General features: G+C 42.2%; 1 protein-coding gene across 2 annotated transcripts in view; it reads left to right on the forward strand.

The window, feature by feature from the left end:
* Window positions 1–20,572, forward strand: part of RSU1 (Ras suppressor protein 1) — a 116,951-nt gene extending 96,379 nt beyond the window's left edge. For both annotated transcript variants that reach the window (XM_069859566.1, XM_069859567.1), the window contains exon 9: window positions 20,100–20,572. In XM_069859566.1, coding sequence (XP_069715667.1) covers window positions 20,100–20,202 — 103 coding nt within the window. In that variant the 3' untranslated portion in view covers window positions 20,203–20,572. The remainder of the gene's footprint in view (window positions 1–20,099) is intronic.
* Window positions 20,573–21,379: the final 807 nt, after the last annotated feature.

Below are 21,379 nucleotides of genomic sequence, written 5' to 3' on the forward strand. Positions count from 1 at the left end.
ATCAGTCAAGAGCCCCCCATATTCTTCCCCTGAATTCACATGGTCTGCATGCTCATCTGTTGCTTCGTTCTCTACATGTTCCCTTTCTTCACCTAAGTGAGAGTTGTCAGTGCATTTCATGCAGTATACTGATGGTGTCCTCTTTTTCTGATGCCAGAGTCAGCTAATTTTCCATACATGAAGCTTTGTGTGTCACTTCATCTCTCTTCTGTCCTCATAGCTCTTCCTTCCTTCTTTCCATACTTTCTCTTGCTCAGTCTTTCTTCTTCCTGAGGCAAATCCTGGATGTCAGCATTTCTGTCTAAACTATAGTGGGAGCAGGTGTTGCGAGGATATGGAGAAAAGGGGGTCATCATAAATGTTGGCAAAGAAGATGACAGCCATCCAATGGCTCTTCAGTCTGTAGGTCATCACCCACAGACCTGGGTGGCTGAAACAGCTGCATCCTCTAACTAACTGCAAGAGTTCACAAACCCTATGTGTGGATGTACCTTCCCTCTTTCATTTTCTTGTTTTCACCAAAATCAATATGACATAGCCCATTGCCTAGGACGTTCCTGAAATGTTGAAATTCATCAAGTAATCCAGCATCCTGAAATTACCTTGTCATATAGAAATACATGAAGAAATGCCACTCGGCCAATGTTGATAACATTCAGGGATGAAAACTGCCCTACTGTACTTACAGGTTGTCAGTGTTTTTCCAGGCTACGTTGAATGTCTCACAGTTTTCTTACAAAGGTGCCCTACAAATTGATCTAACACATCCTTGGCAAAAAATCAGGGCAGACTGTTATTCTGTAGGTCTCCCTTCCATTGTGTTTGTTCCTCGCCACTGTTTATGTCAGTTTTGCGTGGGCTTGTGGGCCTGGAGTGACAACAAAGTTTTCTCCACAACCTCTATGTCCCTCTGTGTAGTTACACCTTTTGATTCATACTGTCTGATTTGTCTGGCGTTTTTCAGTTACAAAAATTCATTGATCTATTTTCTTTTCTTTACCTTTTCCCTCTGGCTGGCCTTTCCCATACCTCCATCATTAATATAATAGTCTGGTAACCAAACAGCTGCATAGTCGTGTTAACGTGATGACCTCACAGGAAGCACGCACCTCAAAAATAAGCATTTTCTAGAGTAGTGTAACTACAGTGCTGGAAAGTGGTCTCAGCAAATTAGAATGAGCACTAGGGCACATGAAGTGAAGTCAATGTAGCTTTGGCTTTGGTTACTGGGGTTTAGTTATGTTTGTTTTAAATTTGCAGCGTGGTTTTGTATTTGTGGGGTTTGTTCTGGCTTTTTTTGGTTTGGTTTGTTCAGAGTTTTTTGATGAGGGAAACTAATGAAACAGAAAAGGGAAAGTTTCTTGAACAGAAAGAAATGTGAGCAGTTCTGGAATTTGTTTCTTTTCATTTTCAGTGTAAAATATCTCAAAAATACTTTAGTTGGGAAGTTCATGTAGAGCATAAGAAAACACCCAAGTGTAGTACTACTTAAGATTTGAATTAAGTATTTTTTGTTAATACAAAAATGTATTACATATATTTCAGTCTGTGCTTTGATCTTGATCCAGTTTACTTGCTGTGATAAAAATTGCAGCCCAGTGAAGCCCAACAGAGATTCATAAAGAGCAGTTGTTCACCGTGGCATCATTTCTCAAAGATAAATTATGCAGCAGTAAAGACAAGTTCATAAACTTTATTGTATTGCTTTAGTAGCAGCACTTTAGGTACTGCTGGGAAGGTAAATTCAACACTAAGGCCTTCCCAAAGTTTTATTAAACTGTCTTAGAAGCTGCCAGTGTTGGGATTTTTTTTTCCCTTTTTAGGATATTTTTCTAAGGTCAGTAGTGGGAGGAGGTAGGAAGAAGATAGTCTTTTTTTCTTGATCTTTGGTTATTCTTTCTGACTCCCTAGTTACACTAGCATGTAAAAGCATCGTACTACAAGGAAAAATGATACTCTTTATACTTGATTGACTCAAACACACATAGCTTTTTATAGGGTTGCCATTTTTCTTCCATAGCATACATCTTTGTCATAGCTTAAAAATTATCTAGAAATAGTACAGTTACAGTTCTTAAATTTATGTGCAGCTATGAGCAATATGTACTATCCACATTTTCCATATGTTTAGACAATGTTTTAGTTTTATATGTTTAGTAGAAAATTATCAGTGATATACCATCATTCAAGTGGAACTGTATCTTAATTAAATACTGAAAAAATCAGGATCCAAGTACTTTACATTTGTATTCAAAAGAATTTTAGGGCAAAGTGTTCTTTGGCCCCTTACATGGTAGCCCTGAAGTACTAGGTGTTTCTGGACTTTGCGAACTGTACTCATGTGCAATATTGGCACCAGAGGATTTATGTCTAGTTTCCTTTAATTGATTCAGTTTTTCTTAAGAATTTCAGCAGATCTTTAAGCAGCTATCATATTCCCTGTTTGTCTCTGGGTTTCATTTTAGAAAGAACGTAGGAATATTGAACTTTTCCTAACCTAATTGATGCTTCAGTCTCTTCAGAGACATAGTTCAAACTGCAAGTTACAAGACTGAGAGAATTAAAGAAAAATAAAAGGAAGAGTTTTATGTCTTCATTGCCTGCGCAGGTATATCTTGTACAGCATAATAGCTGTTATCTTGTAAAATCCAAGGCACAGATTTTCTTTTTTGCCACAGTATCTCTGGGTGTGTTGAGTCCTGGGGAACTGCCTAGCTACATCATGGTAAATACAGCTTTGTCACCGTGAAGGTGTTAGGGAGAGGTAGCACACAAAAGCTACATCTTTTGCAGTAAAAATCTCATTCTGACAGTAAAGCATAGCCATGCAGAGAGCTGATACCTAGCTTTTGAGTCATATTTTAACTCCTACTGCCTTTAGCTAAGACCTAACAGCGGAGCATCAAGAATTCAAGTGCAGTTTCAAGCATGCAAGCACAGTTGTTGTGAAATGGACCAGATGTTACCCCTATATTGGAGCATCCATGTGGATCTCAGACCCGGTGAATCACTTTTCTGAGTCCTGTTTTCTGAAGCGTGTGCTAGTCAAATGAGCAAGCAGTCTGGAAACACCATTACAAAGCAACCTGTCCGCAGTGCAGTTCTTCAGCTCGAGCTGCATCTATTCTGTATCTGAACACATGCTCTGAAAGCATCTGTTGGTCAGCATAGAGCACTGAGCTGATGGTAGCCGGGTGCTTCGGTGAAAATAAGCACTGTCACACCAATGGCTTCTGGAAAAAAAAAATTGCCTGAGATGAGGCTGAGGGAAGCAAGCAGTCTTCTGTGGATGCCCTCACTTTGGCACCAAGCAACTTCCAGACTTTCAGGGACTCAAGTGTTTAATCTCCATAAACCCCTCTCTACTGAAGCTGATTATTTTATCAGTGGATTGGAGAAAGCACCAAAAACTCGGTGCCAAATTCTCCAGTGCCTGAGTATCTGCATACAGCTGTTGTGTCTAGGCAAATCTGGTATTTATTAGGGCTCAGGGTGGTGAAGAAATGAGGCATCCTATGTGAGGGAGAAGATGTTTTCAGGCCTTAAAGAGGGATTGATTTGTGGTTATTATTGCTGCCTTTGATCTGCCAACGGGGATCTGAAACTAATCCATCAGAGCAGCACAAGTCTGATATATAGTGCCAGATGGAGATGCCAGAATAGGTTACTCCTGCTGTCTTTGACGCTGCCTTATCATGAAGTGATAAAATAGGTAGTACAAAGCAAAGCAAGCAAGGGTTAGGAGTGTGTGCACTGCAGTAATGTTGCTGGCTCTGTGAAATGACTGCCAGTTGCTAAAGCCACTACAGGCTCAATTAGCCATTTACACCGTCATCCTAAGCTGATGAGAGGCTGAGGGACCCAACCACACCGAACAGTTGGTTGGTGTACAGAATTGAACATCACTGGATACTTCCATGCTAAGTTGAGGGAGTAGTACATGCAGACTCCCTGTATTTCAAATGTAAACCCATAATCACAAGTGGCCACAGAAGTGAAGAGCAGTGTTTGGTATAAGGACGTTTATTCACCATGAGTTCATACCCCACCTAAGAAATGAATCAAAAATTAATTTCGATTGAAAATGCTGTGTTATAGGCAATGAATGTAGTCTAGGTGCTGTGATACTGGTGGGATTTTACCTCTTCTGGTTTCATTTTGTTTAGAAATTAGAGCAATTAGGGGCTTAGTACAGCTATTAGTTCTCTTTAGAACTTGTGATTGTGTGAGTCAGCAAGCTCATTGCATAAGAAGAGCTTTATATAGATGTTGGATCAATTGGCAGTGAGTTGTCAATAAATGTATCTCCTAGACACTGTGCAATTGACAGGCTAATGAAGTGCTTTCTTGGTGACAGAGCGCTGTTGACAAATCTTCTGCTACTTTGCTTTTCCCACTCCTGTACTGACATTTCTCATAAATCTGCTCTGTGATATAAGCTTGGGGAATACTAGGACCGTTTTGTAAGTAAGGGGGTGCCTGTTTGCTACTTCCATGGGCTTGGATTTGGCAAACATGTTAGTAATCCTTGTATGGAGAAACCAGAAAGGAAGAACAGTACTCCAAGGACCACATTTGCCCTCTCCACAATGTGTTTTTCCATGCATTGGACAGGCTGGATCAGTGGGTTGAGGCCAGCTGTATGGGGTTCAGCGAGGACAAGTATCAGGTCCTGCACTTGTGCCACAACCCCGTGCAGCACTACAGGCTTAGGGATGAATAGCTAGAAAGCTGCCTGGCAGAAAAGGACCTGGGAGTGTTGGTCTGTAGCTTGGTTGAACATGAGTCAGCAGTGTGCCCATGCATCCTGGCTTGCATCAGAAATGGTGTGGCCAGCAGGACCAGGGAAGTGATTGTGCCCCTGTACTCATCACTGGTGAGGCCACACCTTGACTGCTGCGCTCTGTTTTGGGCCCCTCAGTACTAGAAAGACATTGAGCTTCTGGAATGTGTCCAGAGAAGGGCAATAAAGCTGGCGAACAGTCTGGAGCACAAGTCTTACAAGAAGTGGCTGAGGGAACTCGGATTGTTTAGCCTGGAGAAGAGGAGGCTGAGGGGAGACCTTATTGCTCTCTACAACTGCCTGAAAGGAGGTTGTAGTGAGTGTGTGCTGGTCTGTTCTCCCAAGGAACAAGTGATAGGGTGAGAGGAAATTACCTCAAGTTGTGCCAGAGGAGGTTTAGATTGGATATTAGAAAAAAATTCTTTACCAAAAGAGTGGTCAAGCATTGGAACAGGCTGCCCAGGGAAGTGGTTGAGGCACCACCCCTGGAGGTATTCAAAAGATATGTAGATGTGGCGCTTAGGGACATGGTTCAGTGGTGGACTTGGCAGTGTCAGGTTTACAGTGGGACTTGACAGTCTCAAAGGTCTTTTCCAAACTAAACAATTCTGTGATTCTGTGTTTTGAAGGAAAAGCAGAATAGATGTCTGACAGTTTACGCTCCCAAGACCGCAGCTTGAGTTTGGCTCCCTGTTGTTGTACTCTTTCTGCCTTTATTGCTGCTGTGGCACTTAAGACTGATTCATTGCAAGTGGTTTCAACTCCATGTTCCTTTTTCTCTTGCCCAGAAGCAGGTGAAACGACTTGTTAATTTTGCATCACTCTTGAAGACTTCTGTGGGTGCCTTTTGCAAATGTCTGATAATTGAGTAAACTAGTTTTTGTCTTTTTAAGTAAAAGTTCTGTATTCATTCCCCTAACTCATGAGTGTACGTCAGCACCAATGATTTAGGATGAGTGCTGCCTACCTACAGCAAAAAGATGTTCAGCAAAACCAGATCATATCGGTATGCATAATCCCGCCTTCCTTGTAAGAGAAACTATTTTGGTCAATGCGTGCATTAAGAAGTTTACAGAGTGACTCACTGGCCCTAGCTATTACTAGCACTTGATATGAAGACATAATTTTCACTCTAGTGTTCATAACCAACCTAGATTTTGTTCATATGTTGCTGTATAGTTTGGGGCTTTAGGGCTGTACTGCAAATGCAGTTTGCCTGTTTGCTTGCATGGATAATAATGGCCATGTGGAAATGAGTTAAGTAACAAAGAGCGTGCTGTTTAATTGACATCATAAAGCTGTGTTTGTTTTTTGCATGGTTTCCAAGGTATGCTTCAGTTACTAACAGTAATTTCAACACAAATTATTATGACACTTCTATTATAATTCTTAAGTAGTCTGGAGGTCTTTTCACTTCCCAAGTCACTGTTCAGGAGAGATCTAAAATAAGAAAGGTAGGTGATTTCCAAAAAGGCTATGATGAGATTGTGCTGCACGGTGTGCTAGTGGATTTTCCGTTGTCAGGAATAGACTGCATGACATTAAAGGCCAAACCTTGCACCCACTGAAAAACTTGTATTGATTTTGTTGAAATCAAAATCAGGCTGACACTACAGTGCCATTTCATCTTGATGGATGTCAGGGGAGAAGAAAGCCTTTCAAAAGGCTCTGTGTTCTTCACATCGTGGGCCTTGACAGACACTGAAAGTAACTTGGGAAATTGTGCACGTTGGATGACATTAGAATTTACTGATGTCAGTGTAACTGTTCTTTTCCAAAGGGGCAGTCACTTTCTTGCTTTGCAAGACGGGAGGAAGCCAATGTAAAAATCTGCAATGGTGCAGGGACAAAGATTTACATAGCAAGTGAGACTTCTTGTCTCACCCAGCTCACCCAGCACTATGGAACACAAGTCTAGGAAAAACACTGCTGTTATGAAAACATGGATATATCACAGTTTGTTTCTGGTAGAGGAAAGGAAGCCCAACCCTTTGCTCAAGGTGTTAATGGCATGAGAAAATACTGTGCGATTTTCTTGTTGTTTCAGAACCGCCTCCAACTAATGGCCTCAAGCTCCGCCAGGGGAGATTTAGGCTGGACATTAGGAAAAAATTTTTCAGGGAAAGGGTCATTGGGCACTGGAACAGGCTGCCCGGGGAGGTGGTTGAGTCACCTTCCCTGGAGGTGTTTAAGGCACGGGTGGACGAGGTGCTAAGGGGCATGGTTTAGTGTTTGATAGGAATGGTTGGATTTGATGATCCGGTGGGTCTCTTCCAACCTGGTTATTCTATGATTCTATGATTCTATGTAGGCAAGTTTGTTTTACAGAACAGAGCTGTAAGAAAGAAGACAAGCTAAAAAAGAAATAGTAAATATTCCAACAAATGTTGGTGTCTTGTGTTACCTTAGGAGCTGGTTCAGTTTGCTGATTGCTCAGTTTCAGTATGGTCTGAGTAATGAAGAGCTGACTAGTGAGCCTGGTTTGGTATAATTCCCTGAGTACTTCTGAAGCATAACAAACCCACAAAGTCTTTAATGAAAAATAATAGAAAGGTAGCGGGGGACTTAACTTTTGGTCTCCACTCATTACGGTAAGCGACGTTTTCATTGCAGTGTTACCATAAAGATTATTGGCTGCTACATAACATAGGTCCCACCTGAAAAGATTCTGGAACAGCTTTGTTGGCACAGTAAAAGCCATGGAAAAACGCCAAAGATTTGCTTAAAACCCAGTAATTGTTTGCCAGATACTAATAGCGTGATGCTTTGTTCAAACCTGGCTGGAAAATAGAGTGAATTGTCTGTATCATTTTATTGCATGGTATCTGTGTGACTATCTTTGGTCCTTGCAGTAGATGTATACAACTGGAAAACCATTGTATTGATATTTTTTGCTTCCTTAGTGAATTATTTGATCTCGGCCTTCAGAATTCTGGCATTTTAACATGAACAGTGGCAATGATTTTGCTATTGTCTTTGTATCTCCTTGCTCCTTGGCATGTACGTGAACCTCATCAGAGTGTCTGGAAGATTGATGTCATTGACCAGTGTTGGCCAAGAGGTAGTTGAAAGGGTTGTATTTGGGAACTGGAAAGAGACTTCATGAGGAAGACGGAAAAATTCAGTATTTGCATTGACATGTTATGCATGTTCAAAAATTCAATCCAGGAAGGTTCCCCTGGAACACCCTTTCTGGAAAGTATATCCATTGTGAGTCAAAGAAAGCCAGCTTAGGTGAGTTGGTGAAGTGGGATTGCCTACAATGTGTAGCACTTCAGATGTGGTCCTTTATGTCAAAAAGGTTAAGTCGGCTCCTTGTTTCTTCACCTTTCTCCTGGTAGTGCTTTTGAGCAGCTAAATCCAGTGGGCTGGAGGAGCCAGGGGAGTCCTCCACCAGTGAGTGGCTGCTCCATCTCCCTGTTCCCTTATCCTGCCAGTAGCAAGGTCAACCACAAATTCATAACACAGGACCAGCCATGAAAAGGAGGACAGGTGACCACAGGAGGACAAACAACAGACAGGGATCAGTGTTCATGGAAAACCCTGTATCAGGCACCCTGCTGGTACCTGGCTTCAAGTCTCTGATGTTTCAAGTATCAGGCCCCCAGATCCACTCTTGCCACCCTCCAGTCCCTCACCATCCCTGGGCACTGGTCCCAGACCCTTGCTCTCACCAGTATCCAAGACTCAGTCTGTTCTAGTAATGAGCTAGTCTGCCTTGAACTTTGCTCATGGGTAATGCATGCATGCTGTGGGAACAGAGAGCACACTAACACATAAAATGGTTAGAAAGAGGTAGAACAAAGTGGAGTTGATTTGGTGCAGAACTTAGCCAAACAAATGTGCTGACCAGCCTCCTGCTTGCACACTGTTCGCTTCATTTATTCCCTGCCTAATCTTCTGTTCATTTTCCTGCACTGTTCTCTGCCATCCACTTTGATCCCTCCCTTCCACTGTCTTGGTCCTTCCACTAAATATCTCAAAAGTCCTGTGTGATCCTTAAATGCTTTCGCTCAATGCCAAGATTCCTGCTAAGCATCCCACAGTAAGTCCTATGCCCCCTTTACACGGTGCTCCACAGAACTTGCACAGCCTTCCAGAAGAGTTTCTTTTGTTGGGTTGCCCAGGTGGGTTGTGTGGCAGGGCTGGGGTTTTGTCCTTCACCTTTGAGAGTCTCAGGACTGGTGATTTGAGGGGGTTAGGTTGGTCACGTTCCTCACCACGTCACAGTGTCCCTCATCAGTGTTCAGTCTTTGTGTTTATTTTGAGGAGCAGTTAGGCAGGCAGTAGGGATGATGAAGGCAGGCACCCTGGGAGAGGCAGCTATATAAACTCTAGGTGTGGATAATTGCAGTCCCCTGAATGTTCTCCCTGTGACTGTCAGTGAAATCGTTCATCCTCAGTGTGCAGCAGAGATGGCTCAGATTAACTGAGACACTTCAGTTTTGCTTAATAAAAAGAAGAAAAAAAGACTCTGTATCAGTATTTCCCCAGAGTCCCTTCTATACATTTTATTGGTACACTTTATACAGTTACTGGGAAAGAAATACATACCTGCCAGACATAAAATAACTTAAAGAAAGTTCCTTGGCTTGCACTTAGCTATTTTTACCCTCTGTTTTCCCTTTTTTTAATGTTAATTAGGTGCACAGCAAAATGCATATAGTAAATCAATAATAAAGATTATGTAAGGGGATTTATCTGAACAGCAAGCCCCTTAGTGTAGCATTCAAAAAGGAAACAAGCACTGGTTTACTTAAGCCCAAAGGACTCCATGTGGACAACAACATTAAAATAACATAAGAGTGAAGAAGACTTTGTTCAGCAGGCTCCAGGATTGTGACTGTACTGCATGCCAGTATGTTTTTTACACCATGTTTTCTGCTTGTCCAGGGTTAGTTGAGAGCAAGCAGGTGGCCATGAATATGGTCCCAAAAATATGGTTCAGTGCATGGAGCAAATGGTTGATTTGTCTGCTGCATCTCATGGAATTACAAATACATAAAGACAAGGGTTGTGATGATATAGATGACTTGAGTAAACATAACACATATCCTTCTCACTTGAATAGTATTTTTCCTTCTTGCTGGTGCATTTTTTTCCTGTGCCCACCTGTGCTGGCTTCTTCCAAAGAAGCTGAGCCTATTTGTGCAGGTTCTGTGGCTCTTCATTCTTTTCATTCATTAAGTGGAGGATGTAATTTGGTTTGGTGGATACCTCAGCCCTTAGGCTTTGCAGCTGATGCCTGTATCTGGCACTAAGTTGTTGGGGGTGGGGTGGGGGGAAACTTAAGTGGGAAAACATCATTTGATCTGTGAAAAGAAAATGAAAATATTCCACTGCAATCTGTGGGAATTGTCAGCCTTGAGGACTTCCAGTTCTGACCTATGAAGTTTCTCCATGCCTGAGGTGCATCAGGCACTGGTCTGCTTCTGTAGCTGAACCACTCACTGATCCACTCAAAATGGAGCCTGAGAAGAGAGATCAGCCTTCATGGATCTTCTTGAAGATGTGAGTCCCAGGTGAGAAATTCTTCATAACTGAGGTAGTCCGATAGGACTATCCAGGTGCAGAAATGAAATCACTTTCCCTGATCCTTTCAAGCTGCCGTCTTATATACTGGGCTAGCTGTGGTTTGTTTTATCACCACAGTTCTCTAGATGAAATCTTAACTGTGTTTGTCTCTGTTTTTAAAGAAATAAGCATAAGCACATCCTCTCCTTTCCATCGTTGTGACAGTTCCATGGAGGTCTACCTTGTAGGTAGATCTACCTCTAGCTTTGTATCACAGTGGAGATATTCAGTGCTGGGCTCCCTGCATATTAGATAGGTCTGACTATCAGAAAGGAGATGCTGGTTCAGAACCCTCTCTGCCAAAAGCCACATTTATTGTAAGGTCTTCCCAGTTGGGTATGCAAAGTCATCAGCCAGTTCTTCAAATCTTGGCCTGTGCATTTGCCTTTAAAAAGACTCTTTTTTTTTTTTTTTGTTAGGTTTCCATGAGCTTCCAGTTGTGTTTCCCTAACAAGCCTCTCATTTAAAGTACTTGCTTCAAAAGGTTGCAAGCCTCAGAGAATATAAGGAGAAGGCTTTCTTTTCTTACTGTATATTAATTAAAGAAATGCTTAACACCTACTTGGAATACCTTTTCAAAAAAAAAAATAATTAGTTATTAACATGTAAGATATTGAGTTCAAAGAAGCAGAGGTTAAATTAACCAACTTAAGAGTGAACATGTCTGGCAGAATTAAAATTATCCAGGAATTGCCAGATCTGTAGGAGAGCAGGTGTTTGTAAATCATAATTACCTCAGCTCAAATCTCCCCATACAGACACATCTCCCCTGAAGTGTCACCTCGTATGTCCAGCTGGACTGTGTTCCCTTTACAACTGCTGTGTTTGGGCTGCTGAGTCATCATGGCAGGATGGATGATGTTATTGTGAGGAGCACCACAGGGAGCTTCTGAGATCAGGCCAGAAGTCTCTCTGGTCAGTGCCTGTTTCTGGCAGTAACCTGTAGGGAAAGAGGTTGGGAAATATGGTATGGAGATAAAGTCTGTCTTTTCCTCAGGTATATGGTACAGCAAAAGGAAAGGGGAGAGGCTGGGGCTGAAGGAGCTGACAGAGGGGAGCCCTATGGGGAATTGTCCAGTAGGAGACAGATGGGATGAATGGGCTTTGTTTGGAGGATGCATGTTCTACACAGTCACTGAGATTGCAAGCTTCAGGACAGTTTTGGCAGAATACTTTTTTTGCTTATTGAGAGAAGTGTTTTTAGTCAGGAATTCACAATAAGTCAATGCTGAACTGTATGACTCAGTGTAGTCTATAATATAAGGGACCTAACAGCTTGTGAGAGCATGCAAAGTGGGAACAGAGCGGGAGTGGCCGCTCTGGATGGACTTCATCTAGCATTTTAAAATGTCTAAATGTGTGTGTCTACATCAGCTAGCTGCCAGCTGTCCAGTGTAGTTGGTAGCAATCTGTAGCAGAGTATAGCAACTAAGTGTTTCACAGCATCATTGATACACAGTCACCCAAGAAGCTCTCTACTCCACTGTTGTCACTAGCTACATCTTCATTGACTGCAGCATGGGCTTGGCTACCTAGCTCTCCACCTGTACTGAAACCTCTCCTGCCTAATTTCATGTGTCAAAAATGAAACTAGCTTCAAAAAAGAGCTAAACCAAACAGGGATGAGGTGATCAGTTCCCCTGTGGAGTGTTTCTGGGGATGAAAACCCCAAAAAGCATTTGAGGGGACTAGGGATTTCTGGTGATACGGAAAATCTCTCTAAAAGGCCAGACTGTAGCTGACTTTAAAATACTGGAGCATCTTTACAACACATTAAGAGCTGCAGGTTTTACCAGCTCAGAGGCCTTTGCAGCATAGCAGTCATGCAGCACCACCAGCAGTACCTCCTTCAGCCACTCAGCCTTTTGGAGTATGAGGAGTGAGCTGGTACACAGACAGATGACAGCCCATAGCTGAGGTTTTTTAAGAAACTTGCAGAGTTTCAATTGATGAACATCTCTGACACTGCTGCCATCTGCTTTTAGAATACTTGCAAACAAGGGGCAAAAAAATTAGCTCAATAAAATGAGTCACTCTTGTCAGTTAAAAATCTTATTAAGTCTTATTAAGAATCGTAAAATTGCGGCTTGCCATCCAAGTGTGCAAGGAGACCGGATATTTGTATCTTTTACACGTGCAACGTTCCTCCTAATTTAAATCATCTGACTTATGTTACACAGAACAAAACTAAATTATTGGTAAACTACCAAAATAACATGATACTAGTAAGGTAATTTTAACTCCCTTTGTTTTCTCTCCCTGGTACACTACTGACAAATTAAACCCCAGTATCTGTCCCCTTCCCATGAGAAGATGTGGTTTGAGGAGGTGATGCGTTAGTAGCTCCCATGGGAGAAAAGGCTAGTCTCAGTCACTCAGAGGGGATACTGGAAGCAGCAATAAGCAAAACAAAAACTGCCAGGGCAAAAGCATCTCAAGCAATTAAGTGCTTGAGAATTGTAACTTATACAGGCTAGCCAGCACATATCGGTCTTGCAAGCACTTCTTTCGGCTTTGGGTCTCTAGTGATATCACCACTGATTCAGCCTTTCCCCTTTCCTGCTTCAGCAGCTGGGACTGGGGACCTGTTGAGGTCACTGTAAATACACCTACATTTGAAGCTGCATCTGAGCATTAAATACCCACCTGAACTAGGGCTCAAGCTTGGGTTTTTTTTGGAAAAGTGAGCAGTGCTGGAATGTTTCACCTTTGTTTCTCAGATTACAGTACTTACCTGGAGGTAGCATCTGTCCAGAATCGTATTTAACTGTGCAAGTCCTTTTCATTCTGTGTACTCATCCTATAGATCTATAACAGACGTAAAGGGAGAGCACTGAACACTGTATTTCTGTCATGATCTAACCCAGCAGCTAAGCATCATCCAGCCACATGCTCACTCTCCCATGGTGCGACAGGGGAGAGAATCAGAAGTTTACAAGTGAGAAAACTCATGGTTGAGATAAAGACAGTTTAATAGGTAAAGCAAACCTGCGCACATGAGCAAAGCAAAACAAGGGACACATTCATTACTTCTCATTGGCTGGCAGGTGTTCAGCCACCTCCAGGAAAGCAGGGCTTCATCATACATAGCCATTACTTGGGAAGACAAATGTCATCACTCCAAATTTTCCCACCTTCCTTCTTCTTCCCCCTGCTTTGTATGCTGAGCATGGTGTCATATGGTGTGGGATACCCTTTGCCCTTGACTCTGTGTAAGCGCTGCTGAGCAATAACTGAAACATCCCTGTATTATCAACACTGGTTTTAGCACAGTTCCAAACCATAACCCCATACCAGCTACTAGGAAGAAAATTAGTTCTGTCCCAGCCAAACCCAGCCCAATTTCTTATGGCTCATTCTTGAAATCCTCTTTGAAAATGCTCAATAAAACTAATGTGCGCATCAAACACTTTACACTAGTTCACTCACTTAAACGCATTCATTCTTTTCATCTCTGGGAGCATGTAACCTTCAGCTATTGAGTGTTTCGTTGTGCAAGAGAGAAAAATCAGAGGCAATTGTGCTGAAGATGGTTTTCTAAAGGGGTCCTTTGGAACTTCATGAATTTTAACCATGGTACTTTTTTAAATTCAGAGATTTTGGTGGCAAGACTGTGTGCTTTCAAGTTACAAGGCTCCATGCCTGATCTTATGCTGTAAATCGCTACATTTAGCAATTTGTAGTTTAATTTAGAAGGATCACCTACTTTCCTAAATGCTTAAGTAATGTGGCAGGCTGTGGTTATTGATTCTCTCTGAATTTATTACAAGAAAGCTGTATTCACTCTTTCCTCTTGGGAATGCCCCTTCTGAACTGCATGCTTGCTAGTGACAGCTTAGACCCTTGATACATAACCAAAGACCTTGCCTAATATCCTTGCAACTGCTTGGGGAATTTTTATTAAGTGAAAGCATCATTAAAGTAGACAAAATGATGAAGTTTAATGAGCATCTTTCTCACTTGATATTGTTAGTTTTGGTGCAGCAGCCTTAGTGCTCTCATTTGTTACTTCCATTGAGGCAGGTAGAGATTTTGTTTATGTTTATATTTGCATACAAAGAAACATTTGTGTTCATGAGAGATATTTGCTTTAAAAAGTATATACAAGGAAAGAGTAACTGGAAATTTCTGTCTGGTGGCTTTTTGTATTTTCAGTCTTGCTTTTTCTTTAATGTAATGAGAAGGCTGCATGCAATACTGTAGCTGCTAAGTCTACAAAGGTTCAGCAATTTGTGAACTGTGGTTATAACAACTAGCTTCTGACTGTTGCTGCATGCTGCAAACATCTCAAATATTAGTTTGTACTCCAGGTTTTATTCTTCGGTTGAGGTTTTGTTCAGTGGGCTCTGTGTAATGACCTGGCCAGAGCTGTACCAGCCCCATTAAGAGGTGGCATTCCAAAATATCAGGTGTGAATGTGCTGCAAAGAATGTACTGTCAGCCCTTACCTCACAAATCTACCTTTAAACAGTAGCCCAAATCTGCCTCAATATTCCTTCATCTGTTTACGGAGACCATCTGCCTTTGCTAAGGGTCTAGTCATACAAGCAGATATGTCAAGGTACCATCTGCTAGCACGTTACCATCCATCAGCTGAGCTGCATAACTGTCTGTGTGCATGTGTTAAGCTGACCTCCACAGCTGAGGAAGGTATGTGAGTGTCTGTGCCTAACATATTTGACTTCGCAGTGATGCCAGAGCAAGAGCATGTACACAGTCAGTTACAGCTTGGCTGACAGATGGTGATGTGCAGGCTGTGGTTTCTGTGGCTACATCCTTTTAGTCGGTATTGGAATCATTAAGGATGGTATATGTAAACTCCACATCTGTTACTGTGAAAGGGTTATATGTTCTTGTGTAATTCAGGTAGTTGCTTCCTTGTGTGGATCAGTTCCATTGGTTTTTTTCTTTTGGTTGTTTTTTTTTCCTGTTTTTGTTTTTTTTTTTTTGCACCACTACAGAAGTGGTGTCTGTTGTTGTACCAGAAGTTCATTGAAAATTTTGAATTCTCTTTTCCCTAGTGTAACAGAAGGCAGATTCTGTCCCAGAGGCATTATCACAGTCGTTATTGTATTTAAATGTTGTTGTGACACCATATGTCTCCTTGTATTTGATGTGTGCAAACACAAGAGAGAGTCCCTGTCTGTGAAGGCTTGTATAATCTAAATACGTCTGATCCTTGCTCTTTGCATAGCAGACTACTGTGATAGATTGTAAAGTACTTCTCTTCAGTTGAGACAGCAATGTGCAGCTGAAACTTCCTTGAAATTTTTCCAGAGAAACCTAAGTAGATATATTTGATTTGCTTATTTCAAACTCAGTAATTATTTTCCTGAATGAAACTTCAGTGCACGTGCCGATAGACGTAGTTGGACATAAGAATAAGTAAAAAGAATGTAGTAGGGCCACATATGTCTGCAACTCATGCACATCTACTACTACTGATATAGTATTTGCAGGGAGCAGAGGGAACTGATCGAGCGCATTGCACGGAATATCGTAAGGAGCAAATATCAAAGAAAAACTGCTACCAAAAGCACTTAGAGGTCAATTGGGATTTTTACTTCTTAGCACATGCAGTGGCCACTGGACTTTATTTCACAGTCAAAAGGCATTTTCCAAGACACTTTACCAGAACTCTGACATTCATTCAAGATTGTCAATATTCGGCTCCTGCACTTCAAAAGCATCTGTGTAGTCAGTAGAATTCCTGCCACACCCTTTTATTTCAGAATAAGTTCACTAATCTGAGCTTTGTCAGTCCATGAACTTGAATATTTGCGCTGAGAAAGCAGGAAATGAGAGCCAGAATGAATGTCAGAAGTGTCAGCTGAGAGGGAAATTCATGTAAAGTCTCCAAAGCAAGAAGAGGAGCCTAAACCAACCCGAGCAGAAAAGGGGTATGTAACGCTTGAAAAACACTAAAGCTGCTCTGGTCCTCTCTAGGTTGGTTCCCCTCTCTAGGGCAAAGGAGCTGAGACAGCAGGAAGTGAAAGACAGGACAGTGACAGGGGACTCCTGTTCCTATCCACATGGGGTTTTGTGCTGAGATACAGTGAAACAGTGGATTCTCTGTTAATTAGCTGCTTGAAGTTCTGAATGGAGTCTTATATGAGAAAAACTCTCATTCTAATCCAACGTACATTATTTCTCTAGAGCCAAAAAGCAACTTGAATGTTAAGTTAGTATTTAACTATCTATTGGTGTTCACAAATTTAAGCATGCATTTGCACTTCTCTGTTGCTAAGTTCCCAGAGTTACAAAATTTTCTACCTGGGATCAATTTCTGTTGGGATAGCCTCCTTGAGTGACACTTGAGTGGAAAACTGGTTGGATGGCCGGGCCCAGAGAGTGGTGGGAAATGGAGTTAACTCCAGCTGGAGGCCAGTTACAAGTGGGGTTCCCCAGGGCTCAGTGCTGGGTCCAGCCCTGTTCAATGTCTTTATCAGTGACCTGGATGAAGGCATTGAGTGCACCCTTAGCAAGTTTGCGGACAATACTAAGCTGGGTGGAAGCATGGATCTGCTGGAGGCTAGGGAGGCTCTGCAAAGGGATCTGAACAGGCTGAACCGCTGGGCAGAGTCCAGTGGCATGAGGTTCAACAAGGCCAAATGCCGGGTCCTGCACTTGGGGCACAACAACCCTATGCAGAGCTACAGACTAGGAGAAGTCTGTCTAGAAAGCTGCCTGGAGGAGAGGGACCTGGGGGTGTTGGTTGACAGCCGACTGAATATGAGCCAGCAGTGTGCCCAGGTGGCCAAGAAGGCCAATGGCATCTTGGCTTGTATCAGAAACGGTGTGACCAGCAGGTCCAGGGAGGTTATTCTCTCTCTGTACTTGGCACTGGTGAGACCACTCCTCGAATCCTGTGTTCAGTTCTGGGCCCCTCACCACAAGAAGGATGTAGAAGCTCTGGAGTGAGTCCAGAGAAGAGCAAGGAAACTGGTGAAGGGGCTGGAGAACAGGCCGCATGAGGAACGGCTGAGAGAGCTGGGGTTGTTTAGCCTGGAGAAGAGGAGGCTGAGGGGAGACCTCATTGCTCTCTACAACTACCTGAAAGGAAGTTGTGGAGAGGAGGGAGCCAGCCTCTTCTCCCGAGTGACAGGGGACAGGACAAGAGGGAATGGCCTCAAGCTCCGCCAGGGGAGGTTCAGGCTAAACATTAGGAAAAAAATTTTCAGGGAAAGGGTCATTGGGCATTGGAACAGGCTTCCCAGGGAGGTGGTTGATTCACCTTCCCTGGATGTGTTTAAGGGACGGGTGGACAAGGTGCTGAGGGACATGGTTTAGTGGTTGATAGGAATGGTTGGACTCGATGATCCAATGGGTCTTTTCCAATCTGGTGATTCTATGATTCTGTGCTCTTCCACAGTGATGGCATTTCCTGGTACCAAAACATTTCCTTCCATATCTTCCCTCCCTCAACTCACATAACATCTTCCAAAACAGGACAATTATTTAGGATGGATATTTGATTAGTACACATGCTGTGTACTTGGATTAAAATATAGCCTTGTGCTGTTGGGGCTGAATCTGTTATGAAAAGAAAAATATGTGTATTGTGGCTAATAGTAAGCATGCGGTTATCACGAAGGGTCAGGGCTGTCTGCATTCATCAGGAAATGGTACCTGATCTCTTGTTGACAGTAGGTGATAGCACCACATATAATTTCAGTAAGGTGAAGTAATGTCGTAGTTTACAATTGTATTTTCCTTGAGCAAGGCTGTTTTGGGTACAGTGCACCTTGACAGCAGCCTGTGTAGCAACATGATGTAAAATTTCAGCTGCTGAGGAGGTGGAGGCAAGCACTGCCTCTCCACTCCACCCTATGAGAAGATCTAATCCCTTTCTGCAGTCCAGGAACTCAAGGTTTGAAGCATCTTCCAGATACATCTAAATAAAGCTATGGGCATCTTTTAACCTCATGAGGAAGAGGAAGAGAGGAGGAAAGAAAGATTTCAGTTGGAAGGGACCTACAGCAATCATGTAGTCCAACTGCCTGGCCAGTTCAGGGCTGATGAAAAGTTAAAGCACGGTATTAAGGGCATTGTCTAAAAACCTCTTACACTGACAGGCTTGGGGCATACATCACCCCTCTAGGAAGCCTGTTCCAGTGTTTGACCACCCTCTTGGTAAAGAAATGCTTCGTCATATCCAGTCTATACCTTTCATGGTGCAGCTTTGAACCATTCCCACTCATCCTACTCCTGGGTACCAGGGAGAAGAAGCCAGCACCTCCCTCTCCACTTCCCTTCCTCAGGAAGCTGTAGAGAGCAATGTATGTCTTGATGAAATCTCTCTGTGTCTGACATAAATAGCCATGCCTTGTAGCACAGTAATTCAAGAGTATTTTTATGTGTTTGGATCCCTGTTTGATGTCTTCTACACACAGCTGACTGCATAGTCCACCTGCCCCTGTAGAAGGAGGGTCTGTCCTCTGCTGAAATTAGTTTCAGCCTGCAAAGCAAAAGCGATCACTGTAAATAGAGTCACTTTATCATCAAGATACCCGCTCAGGGTGATATCCACTGTAGAACTGTATATAAGGTCATGCTTTCTGGGTAAGCAACAACTTATCATGACTAAGTGTGTCATGACGTGACTAAGCAGAAGTAGCAGCTGAGAACTTCTGCATACCCCAGACATATAAACAGCTGGGATCTTCTGCATGCCCCAGGCACATGAAAATGCAGGATCAGGGAAGTCCACCAAAAGGCAGAGGTGCAATGATGCAAGCAAAGCTGCTGCGGGAACTGCTGCTGTTGTCTTCTTCAGTAGCAGAATTCTTAACAAGTGGTAGAAGTTAGTGTCCAGCTTGACTGACAGCAGCCTGGTATGGGATTGGGCAGGCACTCACTGTCATTGAGCTGAAGTATTAGTAGGGGGCACCTTATAGGAGGATTCCAGTGTTGGTGTGAACATCACCAATGTTCACACAGCTAAAAGAGCAGAAACAAACCTTGTCTCTGTTCCCTTCTAGATACATTGACACCTGTGCAGAATACATCTTCCAAAAGCACTTTATGTCAATAAGGGAAATTAAGTTTGAGCTGTGTTTATTTTGGGTACATTTTTAATTTAGTTTAATCAAGATTACTCATAAATTATCTATTAATTACTATGTGATATTTAGAAAGATCCTCTCAGCCATGTAGTCTATTTAGCTTCGCTGGGAATGCTAGCCATCTTAATTGTAGGGTACTTTGTCAACATTTAATCAGTGGTACTTACTAATGTGGCATTGATGTGTTGGTAGCTGTCCCAGTATTATCAATCATGTGTGAGCAGCAAAGGCGGCTGTGGCACCATTGCTCTCTGTCACATTATCAAGCCCTTGGGTTTTCTGGTTAGGGATGATGCTCGCTTTGCTCTAAGTGGGCACTCTATCTCTCCAGTTCAACCCAATTTTTGTCACTGTCGACTTAAATACACATCCCTGCAGCCTTCTGAGCGTTAATCCCATAACTGCAGAATAAAGGTTGCTAGTTTCTGAAGGCAAAACTGGCTGCTCCTTCACTGCTCCAAAGGCCTATTCTTCCCAGTGTTTCTCTCCTGGTCAGTCAGAAAAAACTAATATCATGGACTGTAGCATGAGAGCTAATAGAAAAAAGTGTGTTGAGACAAAATAATGACCTTCCTTTTTTATTTCGAGTAACTAGATGCATTGTTTAACATGCTGCAGAGTAAAAGCCTGTGTTTAATGCTTGTATCACAAATATTCTTTGTCTCATTTCCTTACAGTCTTTATGGCAGACACATGCAAGCGAATCCTGAACCTCCAAAGAAGAACAATGACAAGTCAAAGAAGATCAGCCGTAAGCCTCTGACAGCCAAGAACAAATAAGTCCCTGGCTTCTGCCTCTGTTTTTGTATCTTTTACATTGCTTTTGCATGTGCCTATAATATTCCTACGCATTTCCTGTTACTCATAAGAGAGCAGACACTAGAGGTAAAAGCAATTTACTATGTATACTGCTTTAGAAGGTACTGCTTAAGGAATATAAATTTACATATTCTCCTAATTATGGTCACGTTTATGTTGCCATTTAATATATCACTGTCAAACACATTTAGCGTTTCTATTTCCATGTATATTAACGTCCTCTCTTCGCATGTATCACATCCTGTTAATACCAGGGGGTTTGCAACTATATTATACAATATTAAATTTCATATAATATTTGAAGTTATTTTAATAAAGGTCATTATTTGTATTGTGTTTCAGTTTCTTCTGTAGGACTTCTAAAGAGTGACTTTCTTGAGGAACATATGTGTCCAGTTTCCTGCAATGTGTTAATTTCTTGTGTAGGGATGTGATAGCATTTTATCTGATACAAATTATTTAAAATGTAAAGCATTCCATTCAAGGAGTGAAAAATTTTAATCAGCTTCTGTTTCTTTTTTACATTGCTGTGTCCTGCTTTTTTTCCTTGAAGGTTATTTTGAAATCAAGGAGTAGGGGAAGGAAGAGAGGAAAGATAAAAAAATCGTCTTTGTAAAGAGCTGCCAATTGCCAGCCACAATTTGGGGAAAGAGAACTTTCTCATTTGAAGAAAATGGTATTTCTGCCAATTTTTTAAGTGATTTTTTTTTTAGACAGAAAACCCAAATAATGTGTTTAATCTCTGCTGAAAATGCTTGTCTTGAAGAGCTGTTCCAAATGGCTTTTGAAAATGCCACAGATTCTATATTTATCTGTTCAAAGCCAGCACCACAACTCAGCTCTGAAGCTACAAATTGTTTAACATCTCAAATAGCTTCAGGCCTTACCAGTAGGTAAGAAAACCCCTAAATCTACAGGTAGTGATTTCCAAACAATTTTAGTCTTAGCACAGCAAAAGCTAACCAGGAAACTCAAGGAGCAAGCACAGATACTCATACCTAGATTGCTTGGGTCAGGACCCTCCTGCCCTTGATTTCCAATTTCATTAATTTCGTACCTGAGCAATCCATTGCTGAGTCTCAGCTGTCATCAAGACAGCAAGCCAGGAGACATGCCCAGACTGCCGAAACAGACCTGT

Source organism: Phaenicophaeus curvirostris, chromosome 6 (assembly GCF_032191515.1).
Source record: "Phaenicophaeus curvirostris isolate KB17595 chromosome 6, BPBGC_Pcur_1.0, whole genome shotgun sequence".
Lineage (NCBI taxonomy): Eukaryota > Metazoa > Chordata > Aves > Cuculiformes > Cuculidae > Phaenicophaeus > Phaenicophaeus curvirostris.